The 25,168-nt window shown below is 37.7% G+C and overlaps 1 protein-coding gene across 3 annotated transcripts; it reads right to left on the reverse strand.

Annotated features, from left to right (window-relative positions):
- Positions 1–23,136: 23,136 nt before the first annotated feature.
- LOC122040165 (protein TIFY 6a-like) lies at positions 23,137–24,606 on the reverse strand. Of its 3 annotated transcripts, none has more exons than XM_042599512.1 (7): positions 24,393–24,606; positions 24,103–24,272; positions 23,935–24,023; positions 23,776–23,866; positions 23,615–23,690; positions 23,476–23,533; positions 23,137–23,398 (listed from the first exon to the last, which is right to left on the reverse strand). In XM_042599512.1, exons 1-7 carry the CDS (start codon positions 24,478–24,480, stop codon positions 23,251–23,253), a joined length of 720 nt encoding a protein of 239 aa, XP_042455446.1. In that variant the 5' UTR covers positions 24,481–24,606; the 3' UTR covers positions 23,137–23,250. The 3 variants fall into 3 exon arrangements, with proteins under 3 accessions (XP_042455446.1, XP_042455445.1, XP_042455444.1); XM_042599511.1 differs by having other exon boundaries at positions 24,103–24,275; XM_042599510.1 differs by having other exon boundaries at positions 24,103–24,284.
- Between the last annotated feature and the right edge of the window lie 562 nt (positions 24,607–25,168).

The raw sequence follows: 25,168 nt of genomic DNA on the forward strand, positions 1-25,168 counted from the left end.
TACACTTAGAGTGTACTAGTATAATTTTATAATTAAGATAAACTAATATCAAATTACACTACAACTATTCCAATGGTTTGTTCCTTTCCATCTTAGTCGTGAGCTACTGTTTATAATTTATAAGGAATTGATAACATGATCTTCTGTATGTGACACCACACACCATGTTATCTACAATATAAATTAATTGAACAACTACACTTAGCATATAAATGTAGACATTTGACCAATGTGATTCTTTATTTCAAAATAAATGTTTACAAAAAGCTAGGCTTTTAGTATACACTCTAACAGTTTGAATTATGAACTCTCTCTCCACTTATCCCTCGAAGACTTCTTCTTCACTTTCTTCCATCAAAAAAGATCGATAGTGCTTCCAAGGTTTTGTCGATCCAAGAGGCTAGCACTTGACGAATCGTGTCAAATTTGTGATCTAGTGCACGTGGATACTACTAGAGGAGTCACACGTGGGACTATCATTCGTTTATGATATTATTCACTCTATCAAGGACTACGAGGTATATTTTATTTTGAGTTATTTTATTTAAAACTATATGTACCATGAAGAGATCCATGACTTAAGGAGAAAAAATATCTGATTTTAGTATATGTATTCCGCTGCACTATGATTCCAACATTATCAATGTGAGACGTTAATTGTATTTATAACAAAAATAAACTAAATCCTTGGTTGAAATAGTTATTCAAGCTTAGTTTGATTTCATTTTTATAAGCTTGATTTAATCTTGTCTTGAGCTTATTCATTTATATATTATCCAGTTAGTGTTGGGTGCACAATATTTAATTTAGAATTTTGATATATGACTAAGGTTAAAGTTAGGTTAGTTGTTTGTTGGAGTGTATACTTAAAAGTTTAGCTTTTGTACACATTTATTTTGAAATAAAGAATTACATTGATCAAATGTTTACATTTATTTGTTAAATGTAATTATTCAATTATATATATAGTAGATAACATGGAGTGTGGAGTCACAATTAGAAGATCATGTTGTCGGTTCTCTATAAATTATAAACAGTTGCTCACGACTAAGATGGAAAGGAACAAACCATCAGAATAGACGTAGTGTAATTAAGTATTAGTTTATCTTGACTAATAATTACACTGATACACTTTAAGTGTATTGAGTAGGATCATTTAGGTAAGTTCTTTTTGTACTGACTTAGTAAAAGAACTAGACCTTAGTTATTATGGAAGTGTGTGCTCTTAATCCTAATATAATAACAAGCATGTATATTTAGTATTTATTTCTTTGACTTATCAAAGGTTGAGGTTTAGCTCGATAAATCAATATGCCCGATAAGTTGGGAAATGATATTACTTATAGTATGTGTTGTTGATTATAGAAGGAATATGTGTCCTAGTTATCTAGGTTGAGAATGTCCCCAAGAGGAGCTCATAAGTATTGTCATGTTAAACCCTGCAGGTGGACCTAGTCCAACATGATAATAAAGTTGGGCGGTACTACTCTTGGATCTAGATATTAATTAAATGAGTTGTCAGTAACTCACTTAATTAGTAGGCATTCATAATCTTAAACACAGGGAGACTAACACACTCATGATAAGAAGGATCCCATAATGTAATTTGGGATTGGTGCGGTAGTGCGGTAATAACTCCCTAGTGAATGAGTTATTATCGATGAACTTGAGTTGTGTGTTCGGGGCGAGCACGGGATACTCAAGCTCATCGGAAGGCCAAAACCAATTTCTCCTCCAGGTCCTTGTTGTAGCCTCAATAAAGCCTCAAGTCCATCCAAAGAAAAGCCTATCTTGGTGTCCAAGAAGGGGTCGGTTCATTGCTTGGTGACCAAGCAATGGTTGACCACATATTCTCTAGAAGTGGTCGGCCCTTGCCTTGGGCAAGGGGGTCGGCCGCAATATTTAAATTAGGAAGGTTGTTTTTGAATTTTTAAATTTCCTCAGATATTTACAATTTGTAAAAAGAGAGATTTTAAAAATTTATAAAATTTTCCTAATTTAAATTAGGCCACAAGGTTTTAAAAGAGAGTTGTAAAATTTATAAAACTTTCTTTTAAAAAGAAATATTATTAGAGATGTTTTAAATTTTAAAACTTGGTTTTAAATTTTAAAACTTTCCTTTTAATATCCACATTAGAAAAAAAAAAGAGTTTGTAAAATTTTATTAGAAGTTTTCTTCTTTTAAATTTTATAAAAAAAATTTCTTTCTTTCCCTTTTAATAAGTGGTCGGCCACCTTGCTTGGTGCCCAAGCAAGGGGCCGGTCAAATAATTAAACATCAACAAATAGTTGTTTAATTAATAAATCAATCTAGGATTGATTAATTAAAAGGAAAGAAAAAGAAAAAATTAAAAGGAAATAGGAATGAGTCTAACTTTTTATAAAACTCTTTCCATAATTTTCCGTTGGGAAACTAATATAAAAAAGCGGGAAGGGGAGGCCTTGGAGAACATAACAATTGATATTGTGTTGTTGGAGATCATCAAGTGGTCGGCCCCTCTCCCTCTCTTCCCTTTGCTCTCTTTTGCTCCTTTGTGGTGATGGTGGCCGAATTCTAGAGAAGGAGGAGAAGCTTTCCGGGTGGTGTTCGTCTTGGAGGATCGTCGCCTACACGACGTCTAAGAGGAGGCGAGGGATACGGCAGAAGATCTCGAGGTTTTTAGCATACAAGGAAAAGGTTTAATTAGTATTTAATTTCCGCATCATACTAGTTAATTTTTCTTTGTATAAATACCAAATACAAGAGGCATTCGATTCTTGTTTTTCGAATTTAATTTCGATGTTGTGTTCTTTTTCTTTTTTTTCCTTGTGATTTGATTGTTCCTTTTGGTTAACCTAGAGTTATATAAGGAAATTAAATATTAACTTTCCTTAAAAGGCTTTGTCTAGTCGGTGGTGGTTGCTCCCATATCCAAGAAGGTCAAGTGCCTCGCCATGCACCACTGGAAGCCAATTTTGGAAACTAATATTTAATTAAATTTATAACCTAGGTGATTTGGGTCAAACGTAGTGTTAAGTTCCGCAGGAGATCCAAATCTAAACCTAAAAGAACATATAAGTTAAACTTGGAATCAAACGTGTTAAGTTCCGCAGGAGATACAAGTTTAACTTAAAAGAACACATGGTAGCTAGGAAAGGTTCAGATCACGTACAAAATTTTTTGTACAGTGGAGCCATTGGGTTTTCCGAGTAGCAACCAACAATTGGTATCAGAGCTAGGGTTTTGCCTCTGTGTATTTGGTATTAGTTTAATTATGCACATGTCATACATAATTTAGGCAGGTTAATAGTAGGATGTGCTAACTTTGTGGATACAGGATCCAACTATTATGGCTTATAGTTATTATGTGTGTGATTGGACCCTTGGACATGTCAAGGGCATTTATTATGTGTGCATGATTGTATTATAAAATACAGTAGGAGCTGTATTTAGTTTTATTAGGATTTTATTTTTTGATTTAGATACATGTGCATTCCTTTTATGGAATATAGGATCGATGGATGTAAATTTTATTTTATGTTAGATCTAGTTTACATGTACATTCCTTCAAGGAATATAGGATCGAAAAATGTAAAATTCTATTTATGTCGCAGATCGAATCTTGCAAGGCGTGGAACCTTTTGAGGATCAGAGTGGCGCAGCGGAACAAGGAGCAAGATGGATGCGACAACTAGAGCCGGTGGCGGTGGGCAAAGATGGCAGCAACTAGGGATGATGACACACGGAGGACAACAATAGATAAAAGTCATAATAGTTGAAAATTAGTTTTTCTATTTATTACTTTTGTATTGTGCTGTGTGTGAATGTTAGTGTACATGTTTAGTAGGCTAGCATCATCAAAATTCCTCACTTTAAATAACTAAGTGGGAGAGGAATTTATTTTAGTGAATTCCACGATCTCAATTACTGGTTTGTAAGTGATGCAAACAAACTTGTGCGTTGGCTCTGAGTGCCTTCCTCCATATCGGATGAGTTTATTTGCGGATCACTAGACCAAACTTCCATTTCGGATGACTATAGGAAATTAATTAAGAGCGTGTGATCTTCCCCATCGGAAGGGGCACAATCTTATTAATGGACTTAGTGTCAAGTAATGGTATACACTTAGGCACGTCTAATAATATCCTCCCCATCGGAGTCACTGTTATTATTTGTGTGACCGAAGGAAACCAACTATTAATTTTATTTGTCAAAAAGTTAGGTTGACAAGATAATAAAATTAATAGGTTGACAACTATTAATTAATTTTACAAATGTTGAATTTGTATACGTCCACACTATCGTGACATACAAAATTCACGGTGTTTTAAGGTGTTGGTTAATTTAAAATAGTATTGTTTGAGGAATCAATATTATTCTAAATTTAGAGTTCTGACCAAAATTTATTTTGTGATTCTTAGGATGACTTTCAACCCACTGGCCATTATTCTAAAAGAAAACAGACTTACTGGTCCCAACTATATAGATTGGAAAAGAAACCTGGACATTGTTTTAACTGCTGAGGGCTATAAGTTTGTACTGTCAGAGGAATGCCCAGAAACACTTAGCAATGATTCTACCCCAGAGGAGATTCAACATCATAGTAAATGAGTAAAAGCTGATGAGATGGCGCGGTGTTACATCTTGGCTTCGATGTCAAATGTATTGCAACATCAGCATCAGGACTTACCAACAACCTATGATATAATGAACAATCTCAAGGAACTCTTCGGACATCAGAATCGGGCTGCTAGGCAAGAGGCAATGAGAAAACTGATGACAACCACCATGACTGAGGGGACTCCCGTGAGGGATCATATTTTCAAGATGATGGCTTACTTAAACGAAATACAAGTGCTTGGAGGGGAAATTGATGGGGAAACCCAGGTCGATATCATCCTCCAAACGCTGCCCAGAAGTTTTGAGCATTTTCGCCTGAACTATAATATGAATAAAAGGATGTATTCATTGACGGAACTTCTGACAGAACTTCAGGCAGCCGAAGGGTTGTTTCGTCAACATTCTCAAATTCACTATGCTGAAAATGGTTCTACTTCTAAGCTGAAAGGCAAGAAGAAGAAGAAACAAAATGGCTCAGCAAAGAAGGTGAATAAACCTCAAGGTGCAGGACAAAAAGCTGGAATAAAGAAGTCGAAGGGCAAGTGCTTTATTTGCAAGCAGACTGGACATTGGAAGGCGGGCTGTCCTCGTAGGAAACAAAACAATAAAGGTATATCTCATACTCTAGTAGTTGAAACATGTTTAGCGGTGTTATCTACCAGCACCTAGTGTGTAGATACGGGAGCCACTGATCATGTCTGCAATTCTTTGCAGGGGTTCCAGGAAACCCGGCGACTATTTGATAGAGTGATAACTGTCTACATGGGCAATGCTACTAAGGTGGCGGCTGTTACAGTGTGAGACGTCTACTTATCATTTGATAGGAATAGGAAATTAGTTTTAAGGAATTATCTTTATGTACCCAGTTTTAGAAAGAATTTAATTTCAGTTTCTAAACTGTATTTGGATGGATATTCAGTTTCCTTTAGTAACAATGTGGTTATAAAGAGAAATAAAGTGATTATCTGTTCTGGTGCATTGGTTGGCAATTTATATACTTTAAATCCAATTTCTCCCACAAAGTAAAATATGGAAATTAATAACACATCTTCTAACTCTAATAAGAGAAAAGAACGTTCGGAAATGAACCAAACATATCTTTGGCATCTAAGGCTTGGTCATATTAACTTAAGTAGGATTCAAAGGCTTATAGCCGATGGACTCGTGGGTCCATTAGAGTTGGAAAACTTTCCAACGTGTGAATCCTGCTTGGAAGGTAAGATGACCAAGAGACCTTTTAAGGCCAAGGGGTATAGAGCCAAAGAAGCGTTAGAATTGATTCATTCTGATTTGTGTGGTCCTATGTCTATCCAGGCTAGAGGTGGCTTTGAATATTTTGTCTCTTTTATAGACAATTATTTAATATATGGATACATTTACCTAATGCAGCGCAAGTCTGAGTGATTTGATAAGTTCAAAGAGTACAATGCTGATGTAGAGAAACGTCTAGGTAAAAGTATCAAGACACTACGGTCTGATCGTGGTGGCGAATACCTCTTAGGAGAGTTTAGGAATTACTTATCAGAGGCCGGGATTCAATCCCAATTATCCGCACCTGGTACACCCCAACAGAATGGTGTGGCAGAATGAAGGAATATGACTCTTATGGAGATGGTTAGATCGATGATGAGTTATTCAGAATTACCAAATTCGTTTTGGGGGTACACTCTGGAAACAGCAGCGCATATTCTGAACTTAGTACCTTCTAAATCAGTATCTTCTACTCCCACAGAATTATGGAATGGGCGGAAGCCCAGTCTAAGACATATTCGGATTTGGGGTAGTCCAGCACATGTGCTGAAACAAGATGCTGATAAGTTAGAATCTCGTACAGAAGTTTGTATGTTTGTGGGGTATCACAGAGGAACGAAAGGCGGTTTATTTTATAGTCCTAAAGACCAGAAGGTCATTGTTAGCACCAATGCCCAGTTTTTAGAAGAAGACTATATAATGGATCACAAGCCCAGTAGTAAAATTGTTCTAGAAGAACTTAGAGAGGACACGTCTACTTCAGTACCAACAATACAAGATGAAGTACCACAAGAGACTGCAACACGTGTCACACATGATACACAACCACAGACGGTGCCTCGTCGTAGTGGGAGGGTTGTAAGGCAGCCCGAGAGATTCATGTTTTTGGATGAGTCTTCGGACTTAATCCCAGGCAAACATGAACCAGATCCCCGGACATATGATGAAGCACTCCAAGATATAGATGCAGTATCTTGGCAAAAGACAATGAATTCCGAAATAGAATCTATGTATTCTAATAAGGTCTGGGAGCTTGTAGAATCACCTGATGGTGTAAAAGTCATTGGATGCAAGTGGATCTATAAAAGAAAAAGAGGGACAGATGGGAAGGTAGAAACCTTCAAAGCAAGGCTTGTTAAGGGTACACTCGGAAAGAGGGAATCGATTATGAGGAGACCTTTTCGCCAATAGCTATGCTTAAGTCTATCCGGATACTCTTATCCAATGCCTCATATGGATTATGAGATTTGAAAATGGATGTCAAATGCTTTCCTTAATGGAAGTCTTGAAGAAAACATCCATATGAAGCAACCAGAAGGGTTCATTGAAAAGGGCAAAGAGCATCTAGTGTGCAAGCTTAATCGGTCCATTTATGGACTGAAGCAAGCTTCAAGATCTTGGAACATCCGGTTTAATGAAGTAATCCAGACATATGGATTTATTCAGTGTCCGGATGAGTCTTGTGTATACAAGAAGTGTAACGGAAACATGGTGGTATTTCTTGTACTATACATAGATGATATTTTGTTAATTGGCAACAATGTCAAGGTATTATCAGACGTAAGGGTATGGTTGTCCAAACAAATTGATATGAAGGACTTAGGAGAATGTGCACACATCCTTGGGATCAAAGTTATAAGGGATCGCAAGAAAAGAATGTTGTGCCTATCCCAAGCTTTATATATAGATACAATCCTTGCTCGTTTTAGCATGCAAAACTCCAAGAAAGGTTTCTTACCTTTTAGGCATGGAGTAGCCTTATCTAAAGAGATGTCTCCAAAAACATCAAAGGAGATTGAGGATATGAAGGCAGTTCCTTATGCTTCGGCTGTAGAAAGCCTTATGTATGCAATGTTGTGTACGAGACCTGATATCTGTTTTATCGTGGGCATGGTTAGCAGATATCAAAATAACCCTGGACAAGGACATTGGACTGCTGTAAGGCATATATTAAAGTACCCGAGAATGACTAGAGATTATATGCTAGTTTAACCAAGCAGAGGATTTACTCCCTGTGGGTTACACGGATTCAAACTTCTAATCAGATAGGGACAACAGTAAGTCTACAGGCTATGTGTTTACTTTAGGAGGTGGAGCCATTGCATGGAGGAGTGTTAAGCAGAAATGCGTCTCAGACTCAACCATGGAAGCTGAGTATGTGGCAGCCTCTGAGGCAGCCAAAGAAGCTGTATGGCTCAGGAACTTTCTAATGGACTTAGATGTGATTCCTGGTTTGCCCAAGATCGTCACAATTTATTGTGATAATAGTGGAGCAGTTGCAAACTCGAAGGAACCACGAGCCCATAAGGCAAGTAAACATATAGAGCGCAAGTACCACCTGATACGAGACATCGTCAAGCGAGGAGAAGTTGTCGTCGCCAAGATAGCATCAGCAGATAACCTGGCAGATCCTTTCACTAAGGCCCTTCCGGCGAAAGCTTTTGATCGGCATGTGGAGGGGATGAGAATCAGATGTATGGCAACAGATATGGCAGCTTAGACTTTTAGTATAAGTGGGAGATTGTTGGAGTGTATACTTAAAAGTTTAGCTTTTGTACACATTTATTTTGAAATAAAGAATCACATTGGTCAAATGTTTACATTTATTTGTTAAATGTAATTGTTCAATTAATTTATATAGTAGATAACATGGAGTGTGGAGTCACACTTAGAAGATCATGTTGTCGGTTCTCTATAAATTATAAACAGTTGCTCACGACTAAGATGGAAAGGAACAAACCATCAGAATAGACATAGTGTAATTAAGTATTAGTTTATCTTGACTAATAATTACACTGATACACTTTAAGTGTATTGAGTAGGATCATTTAGGTAAGTTCTTTATGTACTGACTTAGTAAAAGAACTAGACCTTAGTTATTATGGAAGTGTGTGCTCTTAATCCTAATATAATAACAAGCATGTATATTTAGTATTTATTTCTTTGACTTATCAATGGGTGAGGTTTAGCTCGATAAATCAATATGCCCGATAAGTTGGGAAATGATATTACTTATAGTATGTGTTGTTGATTATAGAAGGAATCTGTGTCCTAGTTATCTAGGTTGAGAATGTCCCCAAGAGGAGCTCATAAGTATTGCCATGTTAAACCCTGCAGGTGGACCTAGTCCAACATGACAATAAAGTTGGGTGGTACTACTCTTGGAGCTAGATATTAATTAAATGAGTTGTCAGTAACTCACTTAATTAGTGGGCATTCGTAATCTTAAACACAGGGAGACTAACATACTCATGATAAGAAGGATCCCATAATGTAATTTGGGATTGGTGCGGTATTGCGGTAATAACTCTCTAGTGAATGAGTTATTATCGATGAACTTGAGTTGTGTGTTCGGGGCGAGCACGGGATACTCAAGCTCATCGGAAGGCCAAAACCAATTTCTCCTCTAGGTCCCTGTTGTAGCCTTAATAAAGCCTCAAGTCCATCCAAAGAAAAGCCTATCTTGGTGTCCAAGAAGGGGTCGGTTCATTGCTTGGTGACCAAGCAATGGTCAACCACATATTCTCTAGAAGTGGTCGGCCCTTACCTTGGGCAAGGGGGTCGGCCGTAATATTTAAATTAGGAAGGTTGTTTTTGAATTTTTAAATTTCCTCATATATTTATAATTTGTAAAAAGAGAGATTTTAAAAATTTATAAAATTTTCCTAATTTAAATTAGGTCACAAGGTTTTAAAAGAGAGTTGTAAAATTTATAAAACTTTCTTTTAAAAAGAAATATTATTAGAGATGTTTTAAATTTTAAAACTTGGTTTTAAATTTTAAAACTTTCCTTTTAATATCCACATTAGAAAAAAAAAAGAGTTTGTAAAATTTTATTAGAAGTTTTCTTCTTTTAAATTTTATAAAAAAAATTTCTTTCTTTCCCTTTTAATAAGTGGTCGGCCACCTTGCTTGGTGCCCAAGCAAGGGGCCGGTCAAATAATTAAACATCAACAAATAGTTGTTTAATTAATAAATCAATCTAGGATTGATTAATTAAAAGGAAAGAAAAAGAAAAAATTAAAAGGAAATAGGAATGAGTCTAATTTTTTATAAAACTCTTTCCATAATTTTCCGTTGGGAAACTAATATAAAAAAGGGGGAAGGGGAGGCCTTGGAGAACATAACAATTGATATTGTGTTGTTGGAGATCATCAAGTGGCCGGCCCCTCTCCCTCTCTTCCCTTTGCTCTCTTTTGCTCCTTTGTGGTGGTGGTGGTGGCCGAATTCTAGAGAAGGAGGAGAAGCTTTCCGGGTGGTGTTCGTCTTGGAGGATCGTCGCCCACACGACGTCTAAGAGGAGGCGAGGGATACGGCAGAAGATCTCGAGGTTTTTAGCATACAAGGAAAAGGTTTAACTAGTATTTAATTTCTGCATCATACTAGTTAATTTTTCTTTGTATAAATACCAAATACAAGAGGCATTCGATTCTTGTTTTTCGAATTTAATTTCGATGTTGTGTTTTTTTTCTTTTTTTCCTTGTGATTTGATTGTTCCTTTTGGTTAACCTAGAGTTATATAAGGAAATTAAATATTAACTTTCCTTAAAAGGCTTTGTCTAGTCGGTGATGGTTGCTCTCATATCCAAGAAAGCCAAGTGTCTCGCCATGCAGCACTGGAAGCCAATTTTGGAAACTAATATTTAATTGAATTTATAACCTAGGTGATTGGGGTCAAACGTGTTAAGTTCCGCAGGAGATCCAAATCTAAACCTAAAAGAACATATAAGTTAAACTTGGAATCAAACGTGTTAAGTTCCGCAGGAGATACAAGTTTAACTTAAAAGAACACATGGTAGCTAGAAAAGGTTCAGATCACGTACAAAATTTTTTGTACAGTGGAGCCATTGGGTTTTCCGAGTAGCAACCAACAGTTATCTAACCAATTGTGTTATGTTTTAGGTGCAAGATACTTGACAGGCGTTAAAGTTATAGTTGTGAACCAGACAGTGACTAAGTCCTAATAGATCTAGACATCTAAATTTCTGATTGGGAATCATGCATGAGTTAAGTCTTGATTGGAGATCAAACAATAACTTTTTAGCTATAAGATAAGCTAGGTGAATCAAGTCCAAGTGATTAAGGTTTGACAGACAAATTCCTAGCTGAGGGCTAGGTTAATCAAGTCCAAGTAGAGTTAGCTAAGAGCTATAGGCTTGACAAACAAGTCCAGGAAGTGTTAGTACCCCAAGGTAGTTTTTGATGTAATCAACCAAGTTAGGTTAGGTCTTGTTGGTATTTAACCCCTGTGTCTAAGTGTACAAGAACTTAGGAGCACAGGAAGTCGAGAGAAAGACGCAGCTAGCGAGAAAGACGACACGGGAGAGAGCCGACGGGCTCAGTGCATCTGAGAGATGAGGTGTTGTAGAAAAGTACGTGGGTGGACGAGGAGTCGTGCGGCATTTCCGAGGGACGAGAAGTTGGAGTGGAATATTGCTCGAAAGCTGAAAATTGGGTTCGGGTAAGCCCTATTTCGGATGGCTGAAATCACCCAAGCAAGCGAAACTGGAGTCAAAGCGGAAGACCCAGACCCAAGCGAGCAGAGTCAAAGCAAGAACCCGGACCAAACAGTTAACACAAAGTTAACTTAGGCATGGGTGCCTGGACTGAGCCTAGGCACCCGGACCATGAATTTTATCTGGATCAAGTTTGATGAGATTCGTTGCGACGGGGATAAAGTTTTATCCCCCTAGAGGCATCTGGAACCCTTCCAGGTGCCCCGACCAGGGCTATAAATATAGCCTTGGTCCCAATAGTTCAGAACAACACTTGTGATTGATTCTTCTTTAGTTTTGTTCTGTAATTGAGTGCTTTAATTGATGTAAAGAGGCTACTCCGCCTAAAGGAGAGTTTAATGAGTTTTCAATTTCGTTGGATTAACAACCTCCTCAGTTGTAACCAAGTAAACCTTTTCATGTCTCTTCTTTTTCAGTCTCCTATTTGTTTTATGCAAGTGTTAGTACTATAAAGTTCGAGGAAAGTTCATTTTTCTTTACAGGGCTATTCGCCCTCCTCTAGTCGGCCGACAAGTGGTATCAGAGCCAGGTCACTTCAAGAGGACTAACCGCCGAATGAAGCACACGAGATGGTCGAACCGAGCATCTGCCCACTGAAGTTTGAGGGGGAGTTCACGAGCTGGAAGAAAAAGATAGAGGTATTATTTAAGACAGATTTCGAGTTACTTTTAATAATAAAATTTGGTTTTGTAGCACCTGAGGACAAAGAAGAATACCAATGGATGAAGAAGGAACAAGCCGATTTCATGGAAAACGGTAAAGCAGAGTTCCATCTGCTGAGCATCTTACTGCCACAAGAAGTCAACCGGATCAAAATCTACGAGACAGCTAAGGAGCTCTGGGAGAAATTTCTGGAACTACACAAAGGGACCTCGGAGGCAAAACTTGCGATACGGGATCTTCTCAGGAACCAGATCAGCAACATCAAGTTAGGAAAAGGCGAAACTGTTGCACAACTTCACTCAAGAATAAAGGAGCTCATCACCGGACTTACGACTCTCGGGAAAAAGGTAAGCAACTGAGATTCACTAAGGTACGTGCTTAACGCATTTCCTAAGACTACTGAATGGGCATCATTAGTAGATGCTTATTATATATCTAAGGATCTAGAATTAAGTACTTTAGAAGAAATGATTTCAACTTTTGAAGTCCATGAAACAAGATGTGCAGATTTGAAGGAGTCAAAACACAACATTGCCTTAAAGGTAAAGATGGACAAATGAGACTCTGAATCTTCTCTCGACGATGACGAAACAACACTCATGATAAGAAAATTTAAAAAGTTATTTAAAACTAAAAAATTTAATCAAGTGCAGGGTACAAGAAGAAAAAGAAAAGTAAGATGCTACCACTACAATGAAGAAGAACACGTGAAAGACAGATGCCCAAAATTAAAGAGCAGGGACTAGGACAAGAAAAATAACAAGAAGTCATCCCAGACCAAGTATAATCTAAAAGTGACGTGGGATGACATGTCATCCGAATCGGAGATAGAAGCTCTCGTCGGACTTGCGCTAGTGGCAAGTCACCAAGAAGATGAAGATGAAGCAATCTCATCTGAAATGAGCATCAAAAGCATCGATGAAGGGGGAGCGACATCGGAAGGAAGCAATACTTCAAGAGGAGCTTCAAATTACAGGATCGATAAGGTAAGTTAGGTATGGTCTCTTCCTCCTGACAAGTTATTTAAGTTTGTAAAAATATTATCAAAAAATTACTACAAGTTAGAAAAAGAAAATAAGGAGTTAAAATCAACCTTAGGTGATTCTTGTCGATTAGAAGATTTCGACAAACTAAAAATAGAAATTGAAAAATTGAAAAAGAAAATAGAAAATTTAAAAAGTCATACATGTTTAACTTTTATTCCTTTTAATTTTAGAAATTATTCAAGACTTAATTGGTATCTCAAATATCATAAGGGTCAAATTAGGAAAATATCACAGAAATATATTCCTAAAAAATTCTTGATTAATCCTGTAGGAAGGAATCTATTTTGGATTCCAAAATCATATTTAAATTGATTTTTTTGGACTTAGGGCTTTCAGAGAGAAAATTGAATATTTAATTTCTTTAAAAGTCTTTGTCTAGAAAGTGGTTATTGTTTCAATAACCAAGAAGATCTAGTACCTCGCTATAGTTTGGAAGTCAATTATTGAAATAAATATTTAATTAACTTACCGTGAAGCACTTAACTAATACTTTAAATTATTTTTCAAAATTTCTGCTAGAAAAATTCTCATCGTTAAAATTTATTTAATAAAAATCATATTTGTTAGAGTTATTTTAGTAAATTTATTTTTCTATGAAATATTATCTAAATAATTTTCTAAAACTTTTTTTGTTTGAAAATTTTCTATGAATTAATTATCAAAGTGTATTTTTTAAATTTTTATTTAAAATTCAACTTTTTATGAATTTTTTTTTTCATGTTCAAATCTTGTTAAAATTTTCAACAATTAAAAGAGTTTTTTTTTCAAAATTTGTTAATAAAACCAGAGTTTTTGAAGCTTAACCTTTCATATTTTTTTTTGTTTTCCCTTAGAATTTAAATTTAGATTTTCCAAAGTCATTTTAAAGTACCATATTTAATGTGATCAAAGGGGAAGAAGGGAAGATTAAGTCTAAGGGGAGCATAATTTAATATATTTTTTTTGCACATTATTGAGTTGTAAAATTATTACCTTGTTATTTATTTTTTATATTTGTTTATCCTAACTTAACTTGGGTTGCTCACATCAAAAAGAGGGAGATTGTAAGTACCCCAAGGTAGTCCTGTTGGTATTTAACCTCTATGTCTAAGTGTACAGGAACTTAGGAGCACAAGAAGTCAAGCGAAAGACGCAGCTAGCGAGAAGGACGACACGAGAGAGAGCCAGCAGGCTTGGTACGTCCGAAGGATGAGGTGCTATGGAAGAGTACGCAACCGGACGAGAAGGAGGTGCGCGGCGTTTCCGAGGGACGAGAAGCCGAAGCGGAAGATTGCTCGAAGGCCAAAAAAATGGGTTCCGGTGAACCTTATTCTGGATGGACGAAATCACCTAAGTAAGCAGAGTTGGAGCCAGATCGGAAGACCCAGAGCCAAGCAAACGGAGCCGGAGCAAGAACCCGGACCAAACAGTTAGCACAGAGTTAACTTAGGTCCGAGCGCCCAGACCATGAATTTTATCCGGGTCAAGTTTGACGTGATCCGTTACGACGGGGATAAAATTTTATCCCCCTAGAGGCGTTTGAAACCCTTCCACGCGCCCTGACCAGGGCTATAAATATAGTCCTGGTCCCAATGGTTCAGAACAACACTTATGATTGATTTTTCTTTATTTTTGTTCTGTAATCAAGTGTTTTAATTGCTGTAAAGAAGCTTCTCTGCCTGAATGAGAGTTTAGTGAGCTTTCAACTTCCTTGGATTAACAACCTCCCCGGTTATAAATAAGTAAACCCTTTCATGCCTCTTCTTTTTCAGTGTCATATTTATTTTATGCAAATGTTAGTGCTATAAAGTTCGAAGAAGGTTCGTTTTCTTTTGCAGGACTATTTACCCCTCTCTAGCCAGCCGACAAAGGTTAGGATGAAGCAACTAGAAGTTGTGGCTTGACACCTCAAACTAGATGAGTCAATTGGAGGTTGAACATCCAGACTCAGCATAAGTGCAAGTAACTTTACATTTGATATCATACTCATTATGTTACATGTAAGGAACCATGTTTGATGATTCCAGATAATTAGATGGAGTCCAGGGGTGACTAACTGATGATAACTTTCGACAAAAGGATTTCGGAGGGTCAAGGTGACCAAGGATACAGGCGATCGGAGTAGCTTCGAGGCGACCGGGAGATGTCGTTATCAGCAAACTGAGGGAGTCGAATCAAGATGAAATTTGACCCTTCTCTAGGCGACTGAAGAGCTTCGTTAACGTTATCAAATGGATACAAATTTTAACCACATCAACACCTCTATAGGCGATTGACAAGGCTCCAAGTGACTGGAGGATTCCTATATAAGGAGTTTTGAGGCATATCTTGAAAGTCACTTATTTATACATAATTCACTCTTGTTCTCATGCTCTAAGTGCTTTTTTTTGCCTTCTGTGTTGCGACATGGTTGTGAGTGACACTTCACTTTATTTTGATCAACAACATCTAAAGTAATATTTCCATTTTTGTTGTGTTGTTTAATTTTGTTATTATGCTTAATTTTTAAATTATTTTTCGGTAATGTTTCTCTATCTAAGAGAAATTAAAAATAAAAATAATATTTTATAACTACTTGTAGTAAGCCAAAATAGAACTAATTACACTAATACAGTAATCTATAATTGCACCAATAAATGACGAGTATGCAATAAACGTTAATAACAGTAAGGGTTAAGAAATTGTGTATCTCCGGTCGAAGCGTCGGACGTGCCGACTGTCTTTAGAGAATTGATTGCCGCCCACGGTGCAGAGGCTCTCCAGCAAAATCCTCCCAAGATCCGACAACCGCTCGCATCGCTCGTAGGTGCACTCCAAAACGAGCGCCGCACTCGGACTCAACCTCAGATCGTGAACCAAGCCTCAGAACTCAGAAAGAAGGAAGAAGAAGTAGAAAGCAAGGGAGAAGGATTGCTTTGCTTTCTGGAGTGAGTTGAGAAGGAAGTGAGGAAGTGTATTTATACACTTGAAGCAGTGCAGAGGAAGGGACGCACACTTTGCTTCTGCTTCCTCTTCTCACGCGCGGATGCGTTGTTTCGTATCCTCACGCGACGCGGACAGTACCGAAGCACTGCTTCTCTTCCTCACGCGCGGAACCAAACTCTGGTTTGGTTTTGGTTCAGATCGAACCAGAATCGGAAACCAAACTGGTTTGATTCAGACTGAACCAAACCAGCAAAAATAGACCGGGCCGCCCGTGAGCGCAAGGCCCACGAGCTGGGGATTTGCACCCCCCCTGCGCGCGTTAATCGCGCACGTGACGCCCGATTTATGGATTTCCTGCTTGAACCCCCCAAATCCACTCGATTTGGGTTTGGCCCGCGCATGCGTGTAGGTCCTCTTATCATTGCTAAGAAAGGATGGAAGGGCTTCCTATATAAGCCCTTCCAAGCTTCTCCACTTAGCAATGTGGGACGAAAAACACTATAAAAAATGCTTTGAATTTAAAAACAAAATTCAACAATCCCCCACAAATTCAAATCATTTTAGTCAAAAACAAAGATATGTTCTGAGGCTTGGTTGCAATGAGCTTTCAGTGAAAATACCTTCCGGTTTGAATTTTCACCTAAATACACCAATCTTATTCACATAGGTTTGAAAAGAACAGAGTCTTGATCTTAAACCTTTTATATGTGAAGATCAATTGGTAACAACTCATCACTGGCGACGGTTGAATCCTTCTGGGTTGGTGCATTACGACCATGCCACCAAATCTTGTTTCATAAGTGCTAAGGAGAGTTGCCTAGACCCCCCACACTGCAGCCTCACAGTTACACTTACATAGGTGAGTTCTCCAAAGATGTACTGCAAGCATCTTGTCATTAAGACCTTGAACTCATTAAGAGCTCCTAAGCTCATCCTTACTAGCAGTCAAGCATCTATCCAAGGAAGAGATTATGAGATTACATCTCAATCAATTTGATGCTTACGTTTCACCCTTATAGCTTGTTTGTACCACATTGAACCTACTTTTTGGGATCTCCAATCAGATAGGTTGGGTTGCCTCTATAGATGAAACCAGGACAGGCCTCAGTCCCATTCCCTTACTGGATCTCTTGATTTTCTCAGAATCAAGTCCTTTAGTGAGTGGATCAGCAATATTGTCTTTTGAACTTACAAAGTCCAATGACACAACTCCAAGAGATACTAGCTCACGAATAGATTTCAATCTTATTCGTACATGTCTCTTCTGTTTTTGGTTATACTTGGAACTTCTAATCTGAGCTATTGTTGTTTGATTATCACAGTGCACTGAAATAGAAGGTATTGACTTCATGATTAAGGGAATTTCAGAAAGAAGACCCTTAAGCCAATCAGCTTCAATTACTGTGGTATCCAAAGCACACAATTCTTCCTCAAATGTAGAACGGGTTATAATCGTCTGTTTAACAGACCTCCAAGCAACTGCACCGCCTCCAAGTGTAAAGACATAACCAGTAACGCCTTTACACTCAGCAGTGTCAGCTATCCAACTAGCATCACTATATCCCTCCAGGACTGCAAGGAATCTCCCATACCACAAGCCCAAGGATATAGTGCCTTTCAGATATCTGAGTACTCTATCTAATGTATCCCAATGCGTTCTGTCCGGACAGCTGGTAAACCTGCTCAATTTCGATATAGCAAAAGAAATATCAGGTCTAGAACAATTTGCTAAATACATTAGACTACCTATTATTTGTGAGTATCTTAATTGAGACACTGCCACACCACTCTTATTCTTGTGGAGAGTTTTTGAAGGATCATAGGGTGTGACTACAGATTTAACTTGGCTATAGTCATATTTCTCTAATACTCTCTCAATATAGAGTGATTGAGAAATTGCTATTCCATCAGTTGAACGAGTCAACTTCAGCCCTAAAATCATATCAGCACAACCCATATCCTTCATATCAAACTTACCACTTAAGAGAGCCTTAGTCTCATTAATAATAGAAATGTTAGAACCAAACAGTAGAATATCATCTACATACAAACATAAGATAATACAATTATCACCTTTCATTTTAGCATATACACATTTATCAGAGTCATTCATTTCAAAGCCAAATGATAACATAACTCTATCAAATTTTTCGTGCCACTGCTTTGGGGCTTGCTTCAAACCATAAAGAGATTTGACTAACCTACAGACTTTGTTCTCATTTCCAAAAACTACATATCCCTCAGGTTGATCCATATATATCTCTTCTTCAAGATCTCCATTAAGGAATACCGTTTTGACATCCATTTGATGGACCTCAAGATGATATATGGACGCCAATGCTATTAACACTCGGATTGTAGTAATTCTGGTAACAGGAGAATAAGTGTCAAAATAGTCAATCCCTTCTTTCTGTTTGAATCCCTTAGCAACTAGGCGGGATTTGAATTTATCTACTGACCCATCAGGTTTTAGTTTTCTTTTAAACACTCATTTACATCCTATAGTGTTACACCCAGGAGGTAAATCTACCAACTCCCAAGTGGCATTAGAGATAATAGAGTCCATTTCACTTTTAATGACCTCTTTCCAGTATTTAGCTTCAGGAGAAGCCATAGCATCTCTATATGTCACAGGATCACCTTCTATATTATAGGTGATAAAGTCCTGGCCTAAATCCGTAGACACATGTTGCCTCTTGCTCCTTCTTGGTTCTGTATACTCACTAGATTCATCTAGTCTAGAGTGATTTGAGGAAGGTGTACCCACTACGGATAGTGGGACCTCTACGGAAGAAGGCTCATTTCTAGTAGGAATACTAGATTGAGGTGTTCTCGTCTTCATAGGAAATATATCCTCAAAAAATGTAGCATCGCGAAGTTCTATAATAGTATTTGCATCTATTCCAGGAATTTCTGATTTAATAATCAGGAACCTATATGCAATACTATTTTGAGCATAACCCAAGAAGATACCATCTACGGTCTTTGGACCAAGTTTTTTCCTTCTGTGTTCAGGTACTAGTACCTTTGCCAGGCACCCCCACACTTTAAGGTATTTCAAACTTGTCCTTCGGCCTTTCCAAAGTTCATATGGGGTTTTATCCCTTGACTTCATTGGGACTCTATTTAGCACATGGCATGCAGTGTATAGAGCCTCCCCCCACATAAAGTTGGGTAACCCAGAACTGCCTAACATGGAATTAATCATATCTTCAAGGGTTCGATTTTTCCGTTCTACTATACCGTTGGATTGAGGACTATATGGAGCAGTTACCTCATGGATTATACCTGTATCTTGACAAAATTTTTGAAACAGGTTCGAGGTAAATTCTCCACCCCTATCAGACCTTAACCTTTTAATAGTTTTATCGGTTTGATTCTCAGCTTCAGATTTAAAAATCATAAATTTATCTAAAGCTTCATCCTTGGTTTTTAGCAAATAAACATAACAATAACGAGAGTGATCATCAATGAAGGTAATGAAATACCTTTTATGATCTCTCGTTATTACACAACAGTCAGTATGAATCAATTCTAAAATATCAGAATTTCTATCAACCGATTTGAAGGATTTACGGGGTTGTTTATATTGCACACAAATTTTACATTTTTTCTTATCATTTATAGCATGCTTAGGGATCACGTCAAGATTCATCATCCTTTTTACGGTATTAAAATTGACATGTCCTAATCTATCATGCCACAGATCATAAGACTCAATGTTATATGAACAACCAATATCAGAAGATTTATTTAAAGTAGCATTTTCTACATTGAGTTTAAATAAACCTTCATTAAGGTAACCTTTTCCAATAAAGGTTCCTAAATGTAATATTACAACTTTATTACATTTAAAGTTCAACTCATAACCAGCATGGACTAACTTTGATCTGCTAATCAAATTTCGACGGACCGCTGGAACGTGATGCACCTCATGCAGTGACAGGACTTTTCCAGAGGTGAACCTCAGGTCAACTTGTCCTATCCCAAACACCCTAGCTGCATAATGATTCCCCATGGTCACGGAAGTGCCTTCAATTACCTGATAAGTAAGGAAGGCTGAGCGATCAGCACAACAGTGTACATTAGCACCTGTATCAACTAACCATTCATTGGATTGATAGATCAAGTTTAGTTCGGGTTTGAAGGTAACAAACCTATCGCTGGTGTCGTCACTAGCAGTCACGACATTTACTTGTGCCTTGGACGTATTGCTTTGGTTTTTCTCCTTGTCCTTTCGCTTAGGGCAGAATTTGGCATAATGTCCAACCTGTCCACATGCCCAGCAAGGCTTAGGTTTGGTTCCAGTTTTCTTTTGAACCTTTGGGTTGGGTTTCATCTTATTTTTCATTTTCTATTTTTTGAATTTCTTCTTGTCAGATGAGACTACTACATTCGCCTTTGGAATAAAATCCATAGGCATTCTTGTATCATCATTTTTATGTTGATTCCGATGTTCTTCTTCTATATTTAAGGCAATCATCAAATCTTCGAGAGAGATTTTACCTCTCCGATGTTTAAGAGTCATGCCAAAATCTTCCCAACTCGGAGGCAATTTTTCGATGATTGACAAGACCTGAAATTTTTCAGGTAATGACATATCTCCTTCAGCAAGACCATGAATTTGGACTTGGAATTCATGTGTCTGCTCTATCACAGATTTGCCTTCAACCATTTTGAAGTTTAGGAATTTTGCCACAGTGTACTTTTCTAAACCAGAATCTTCAGAGTTGTATTTTTTATCCAAAGATTTCTACAGCTCTTTAGCTGAAGCGGTTGAACAGTACACATCAAATAGTGTGTCTGAGAGGGCAGATAGGATTCTCCCATGGCAGAGATAATCCCTTTGTTTAAACCTCTCTAAGGTAGCACTACGGGCATGTTCCTCTTCATTGGGTGAAGGAGGGTCTGTTTCTATAACGGAGAATAGCCCTAGCGTAGTAAGCCAAAATTTCATTCGTTGTTGCCAACGTCTGAAGTTTTGCCCGAAAAATCTTTCGGGTCGGGCGCTAGCCTCATCAAACCCCGTTACCCTATCGTTCATCATGTTTATTGATGCTACAATCAATTCTCTAAAATTGTAGTACGCCAAAATAGAACTAATTACACTAATACAGTAATCTATAATTGCACCAATAAATGACGAGCATGCAATAAACGTTAATAACAGTAAGGGTTAAGAAATTGTGTATCTCCGGTCGAAGCGTCGGACGTGCCGACTGTCTTTAGAGAATTGATTGTCGCCCACGGTGCGGAGGCTCTCCGGCAAAATCCTCCCAAGATCCGACAACGCCTCGCGTCGCTCGTAGGTGCACTCCAAAACGAGCGCCGCACTCGGACTCAACCTCAGATCGCGAACCAAGCCTCAGAACTCAGAAAGAAGGAAGAAGAAGTAGAAAGCAAGGGAGAAGGAATGCTTTGCTCTCTGGAGTGAGTTGAGAAGGAAGTGAGGAAGTGTATTTATACACTTGAAGCAGTGCAGAGGAAGGGACGCACACTTTGCTTCTGCTTCCTCTTCTCACGCGCGGATGCGTTGTTTCGCATCCTCACGCGGCGCGGACAGTACCGAAGCGCTTCGCTTCCACACGTGCGGAACCAAACTCTGGTTTGGTTTTGGTTCAGATCGAACCGCCCGTGAGGCCCACGGGCTGGGGATTTGCACCCTCCCCCCTTGCGTGCGTTAATCGCGCACGTGATGCCCGGTTTATCGATTTCCAGCTCGAACCCCCAAATCCACTCGATTTGGGTTTGGCCCGTGCATGCGTGTAAGTCCTCTTATCATTGCTAAGCAAGGATGGAAGAGCTTCCTATATAAGCCCTTCCAAGCTTCTCCACTTAGCAATGTGGGACTAAAAATACTACAAAAAATGCTTTGAATTTAAAAACAAAATTCAACACTACTGTGGGTCTATATTTCTAATTTGATTGACCAACTTTTATGTCTAAACTATTAGCTAAATATATTATATATTTTTATTGTTATGGGTTATTTGATTGAATTAGTCTAAGTTTAGTTTATTTTTGATGGGCTACTCTGATTAATTTAACGGTTTTAATTACTATCTATCCATTTATAATGCTATTCACCTCTCTAAGTGTTTGATCTTAGACTCAATTTAAATTTACTTTATTGTTTGTAGTTTTTACTAGTTGTCTTTTTCACTAGGAAGTTTAGTTTATCCACACCCCCTGCAAGCCCTCACGAGTCGAGTTTAGTTTATCCACACCCCCACAAGCGCTCACGAGTCGGGTGCAGGAGAGAGCAAATAAGAGATTTGAGGATGATTTTAAAGATAGTTTTTGAGTGGGTACAAGTTATAAGTTATACTCCGAATTTATTAACACATCGATTGATCGAGTTAGATCTGGATTAAAAAAAATAAATAGAAAATAAAGAAAATTAAAAAAAAAAAAAAAAACGAAATCAAATTAAACATCACTCTCGCAGTCTCACTCACATCATGTCCTTCCTTCTTTATAGTGGCACACTAAATCTTTAATGGCTCAGTATCTTTCTAATTCCAACACATGATACATATGCTATCTTCCTTTACATAATCAAGGACACATTACGAGTGAGACGTTTAAGATAAACGTAATTAGAATTTGATTCAGACTGTTGAAATTGAATATAAGTTTCTAAATTTTAAACGGATATAACTTTTAATTTGAAATTTAGAATCAGACTTTATCTATCGTCATATATACAGAATTCAAAAACCTATATTTATTATCGATAAAATCATAACTATCAAATTTTTAATCATAAATTTCATCGTTAAAATCCTTTTGAGAATCTTTTTACTATTATTATTTTTAGGACCTTTTTACTATTTTTAATAATTTTTTAGGTATTTAAGATAATTTTTATATTTTTGATATTTTTTAAAGAGAATTTGCCTTAATCCATATTTTGATTTGATTTGAGTTAAGATGATTAATTTAATTATTTTTTTCAGATAAAAATATATTTCCTTATTTTATAAGATTAAAATTAACATCTTAAATTTTTTTCATTATTTGAATAAATCGTGCTATAATTCCTTCTAGTTTTAATAAAAAGTTTTTTTCTTCAGATTCCTTTTCCCATCTTCTTTTCAATTTTCTTCTTCTAATCAGCCATAATCACTATAACGAAAGAAGGAAGAGGTTTGAGTGCCACAAACAGAGAGATTCTCAATTGATGACGACTAAACCACTATAACACAGCAGTATAATTTCGGCATATTTCTGGCACTAAAATGAGCACCATGAATGGCTCAACGCTAGACTATATCGTTAGCTCAGTGCTGATGGACTCGATGCTGTTCTTGAGGTGTCCGGCGAAAGATGAATGGGAGGTGCTCGACGCATTGCATCCTCCACTGTCATTCCCCGATGATATTTTGGTGGAGGAGTAAGGCATGGCACCGGTCAGCCTGCAAAAGGAACAAGGAGACACTAAACAACGTAACACTTGTAATCGAAAAGCTTTACATGAACATCACCAACTCACCTCTCTTTTCTCTTTTCCAAGAACCGCGCTAAGGATGCCTTCCGAGCTTGAGGAATGGCTGTCGGAAATCGATTGCCAAGGTTAGTTGAAAGATGGAATTAGAGCTTAAAGGATTCAGTTATTAGAAGTTGATGATCACCTCTTGGAGCGACCGGTTTAAGAACAGATGCTTCGTTTGCCCCTCGATTTGCCAAAGATGACATTATTGATTGAGCCTGGAAAAAAAAAGGTGTTCTAGAGAAATTAAACACTACTAATTAACCATATATATCTATGCGAAGAAGATGAAAGAATACATACCTTGTCTGATGGAACATCATCAAAAACATTCACACAGCCGCCGTAGAACACCGTCAACTGAGCAGTCCTTTGGTTTTTCTTGGCCTTGTTCCTGAAGTGAAGGAATAACAGTTACTGGCTGTCTTACTGATATCTGAACTTTCTGAACAAAGTGTTTACCTGTGACCGAAGGATCCAACAAAGGGGAATACTTGTGATGATGAACTAGCAGCGAAATTGTGAGGAATCGGAGCCTTGAAGTAAGGATTCTGAGACAAATGGAAATATGAAGAAACAGATACAAAAGATCACTGATCCATTTTGATGAAAGAGGAATTGCAAACAAACCTGAGGAGCTAAAGCAGGGTGGTGGGGAGCCCTTAGCAGAGGGTGAGATCTCAAAGAAGGGTGCTTGGGCAAAGCGTGGTTTCTTGGCCTCTCCTCTTGCGAAGCCTTGTAGAGCATGAACTGCTGCATGGCTGACGCCTTGTTTGGGAAAGGCCACTGCAGAGATGGACCTGCTAAAATTGCTTCGATTTGAAGGGGAGAAAGAAAACAGGAACAAAACCAATCAATTGGGAGAACAACTCGAAAGAAAAAGGAAAACGCTCCAAAATCGAAGCTTTAGGGAAGAGCACCTGCATCTTGGCGGATTCCACGGGCGTCTCCTTCGGCTGCATCAGGATGGAGAATTTTGGAGTGAATTCCTAAGAAATCCCTCTTCATTTTGCTCGATTCGATCAAAAGGAAGCCCTTGTTCCTCCTCCTCCTCCTCCTCTCTCTTCACCGAGATTCTTCTCTTCTCTGTGCATTTATTGCTCTTCTTCGACTCTTCCGGATTCGATCGAGCTCTGTTTCTTTGGGAGAGAAGGGAGGAGGAGATATAGGGGACGAGGAACCGGCGGGGGCCACGGGGCGGTGCCACCACGTGCGAGAATTCTCGGCGAGTGGGGTCTACCGCCGCATCCAATGGTGGAGGTCCGCTTGGGACCTCAGCGTCACTTCGCGGCGAAATAGCTGTGGATAGATTTGGTGTAGGGACGAGTATATTTTTTATCCTTGAAAAACTTTATTATTTTTGAGTAAAATAAAAATGCTTAAATACTCACAAAATAACTAAAATTCATTTTAAAAAACTACGGATTAAGATAATTACATGAATTATAAATTTAAAATTTACCGTTTAAATAAATAAATATATTAAAAATATATATTTTTTTAAAAAAAGAATGAAATTATACAAATTTTATGAGAAAGGAAAAGGAGAACCTACCTTATTGTTCTTCATAAAAATAATTTTTCTCTTTCACGTTATTGTCAAATAAATATAAAAAAAAAAAAGACAAAAGTGAGAAGGGCGTCTGTTTTAACTAAATCGTTAAAGGATATATATTTTTTTCTTTATAAAAAAGTA

This window comes from Zingiber officinale, chromosome 2A, assembly GCF_018446385.1.
Source record: "Zingiber officinale cultivar Zhangliang chromosome 2A, Zo_v1.1, whole genome shotgun sequence".
NCBI classification, from domain to species: domain Eukaryota; kingdom Viridiplantae; phylum Streptophyta; class Magnoliopsida; order Zingiberales; family Zingiberaceae; genus Zingiber; species Zingiber officinale.

Excerpts from the sequence above, each read along its gene's own strand:
- LOC122040165 (XM_042599510.1), bottom strand. The coding sequence starts at position 24,480 with ATGAAGAGGGATTTCTTAGGAATTCACTCCAAAATTCTCCATCCTGAT. Across the intron at positions 24,024-24,102 it reads ACCCTGCTTTAGCTCCTCAG|AATCCTTACTTCAAGGCTCC; the intron begins GTTTGTTTGCAA and ends CATTTGTCTCAG. Across the intron at positions 23,534-23,614 it reads TAAACCGGTCGCTCCAAGAG|CCATTCCTCAAGCTCGGAAG; the intron begins GTGATCATCAAC and ends GATTTCCGACAG.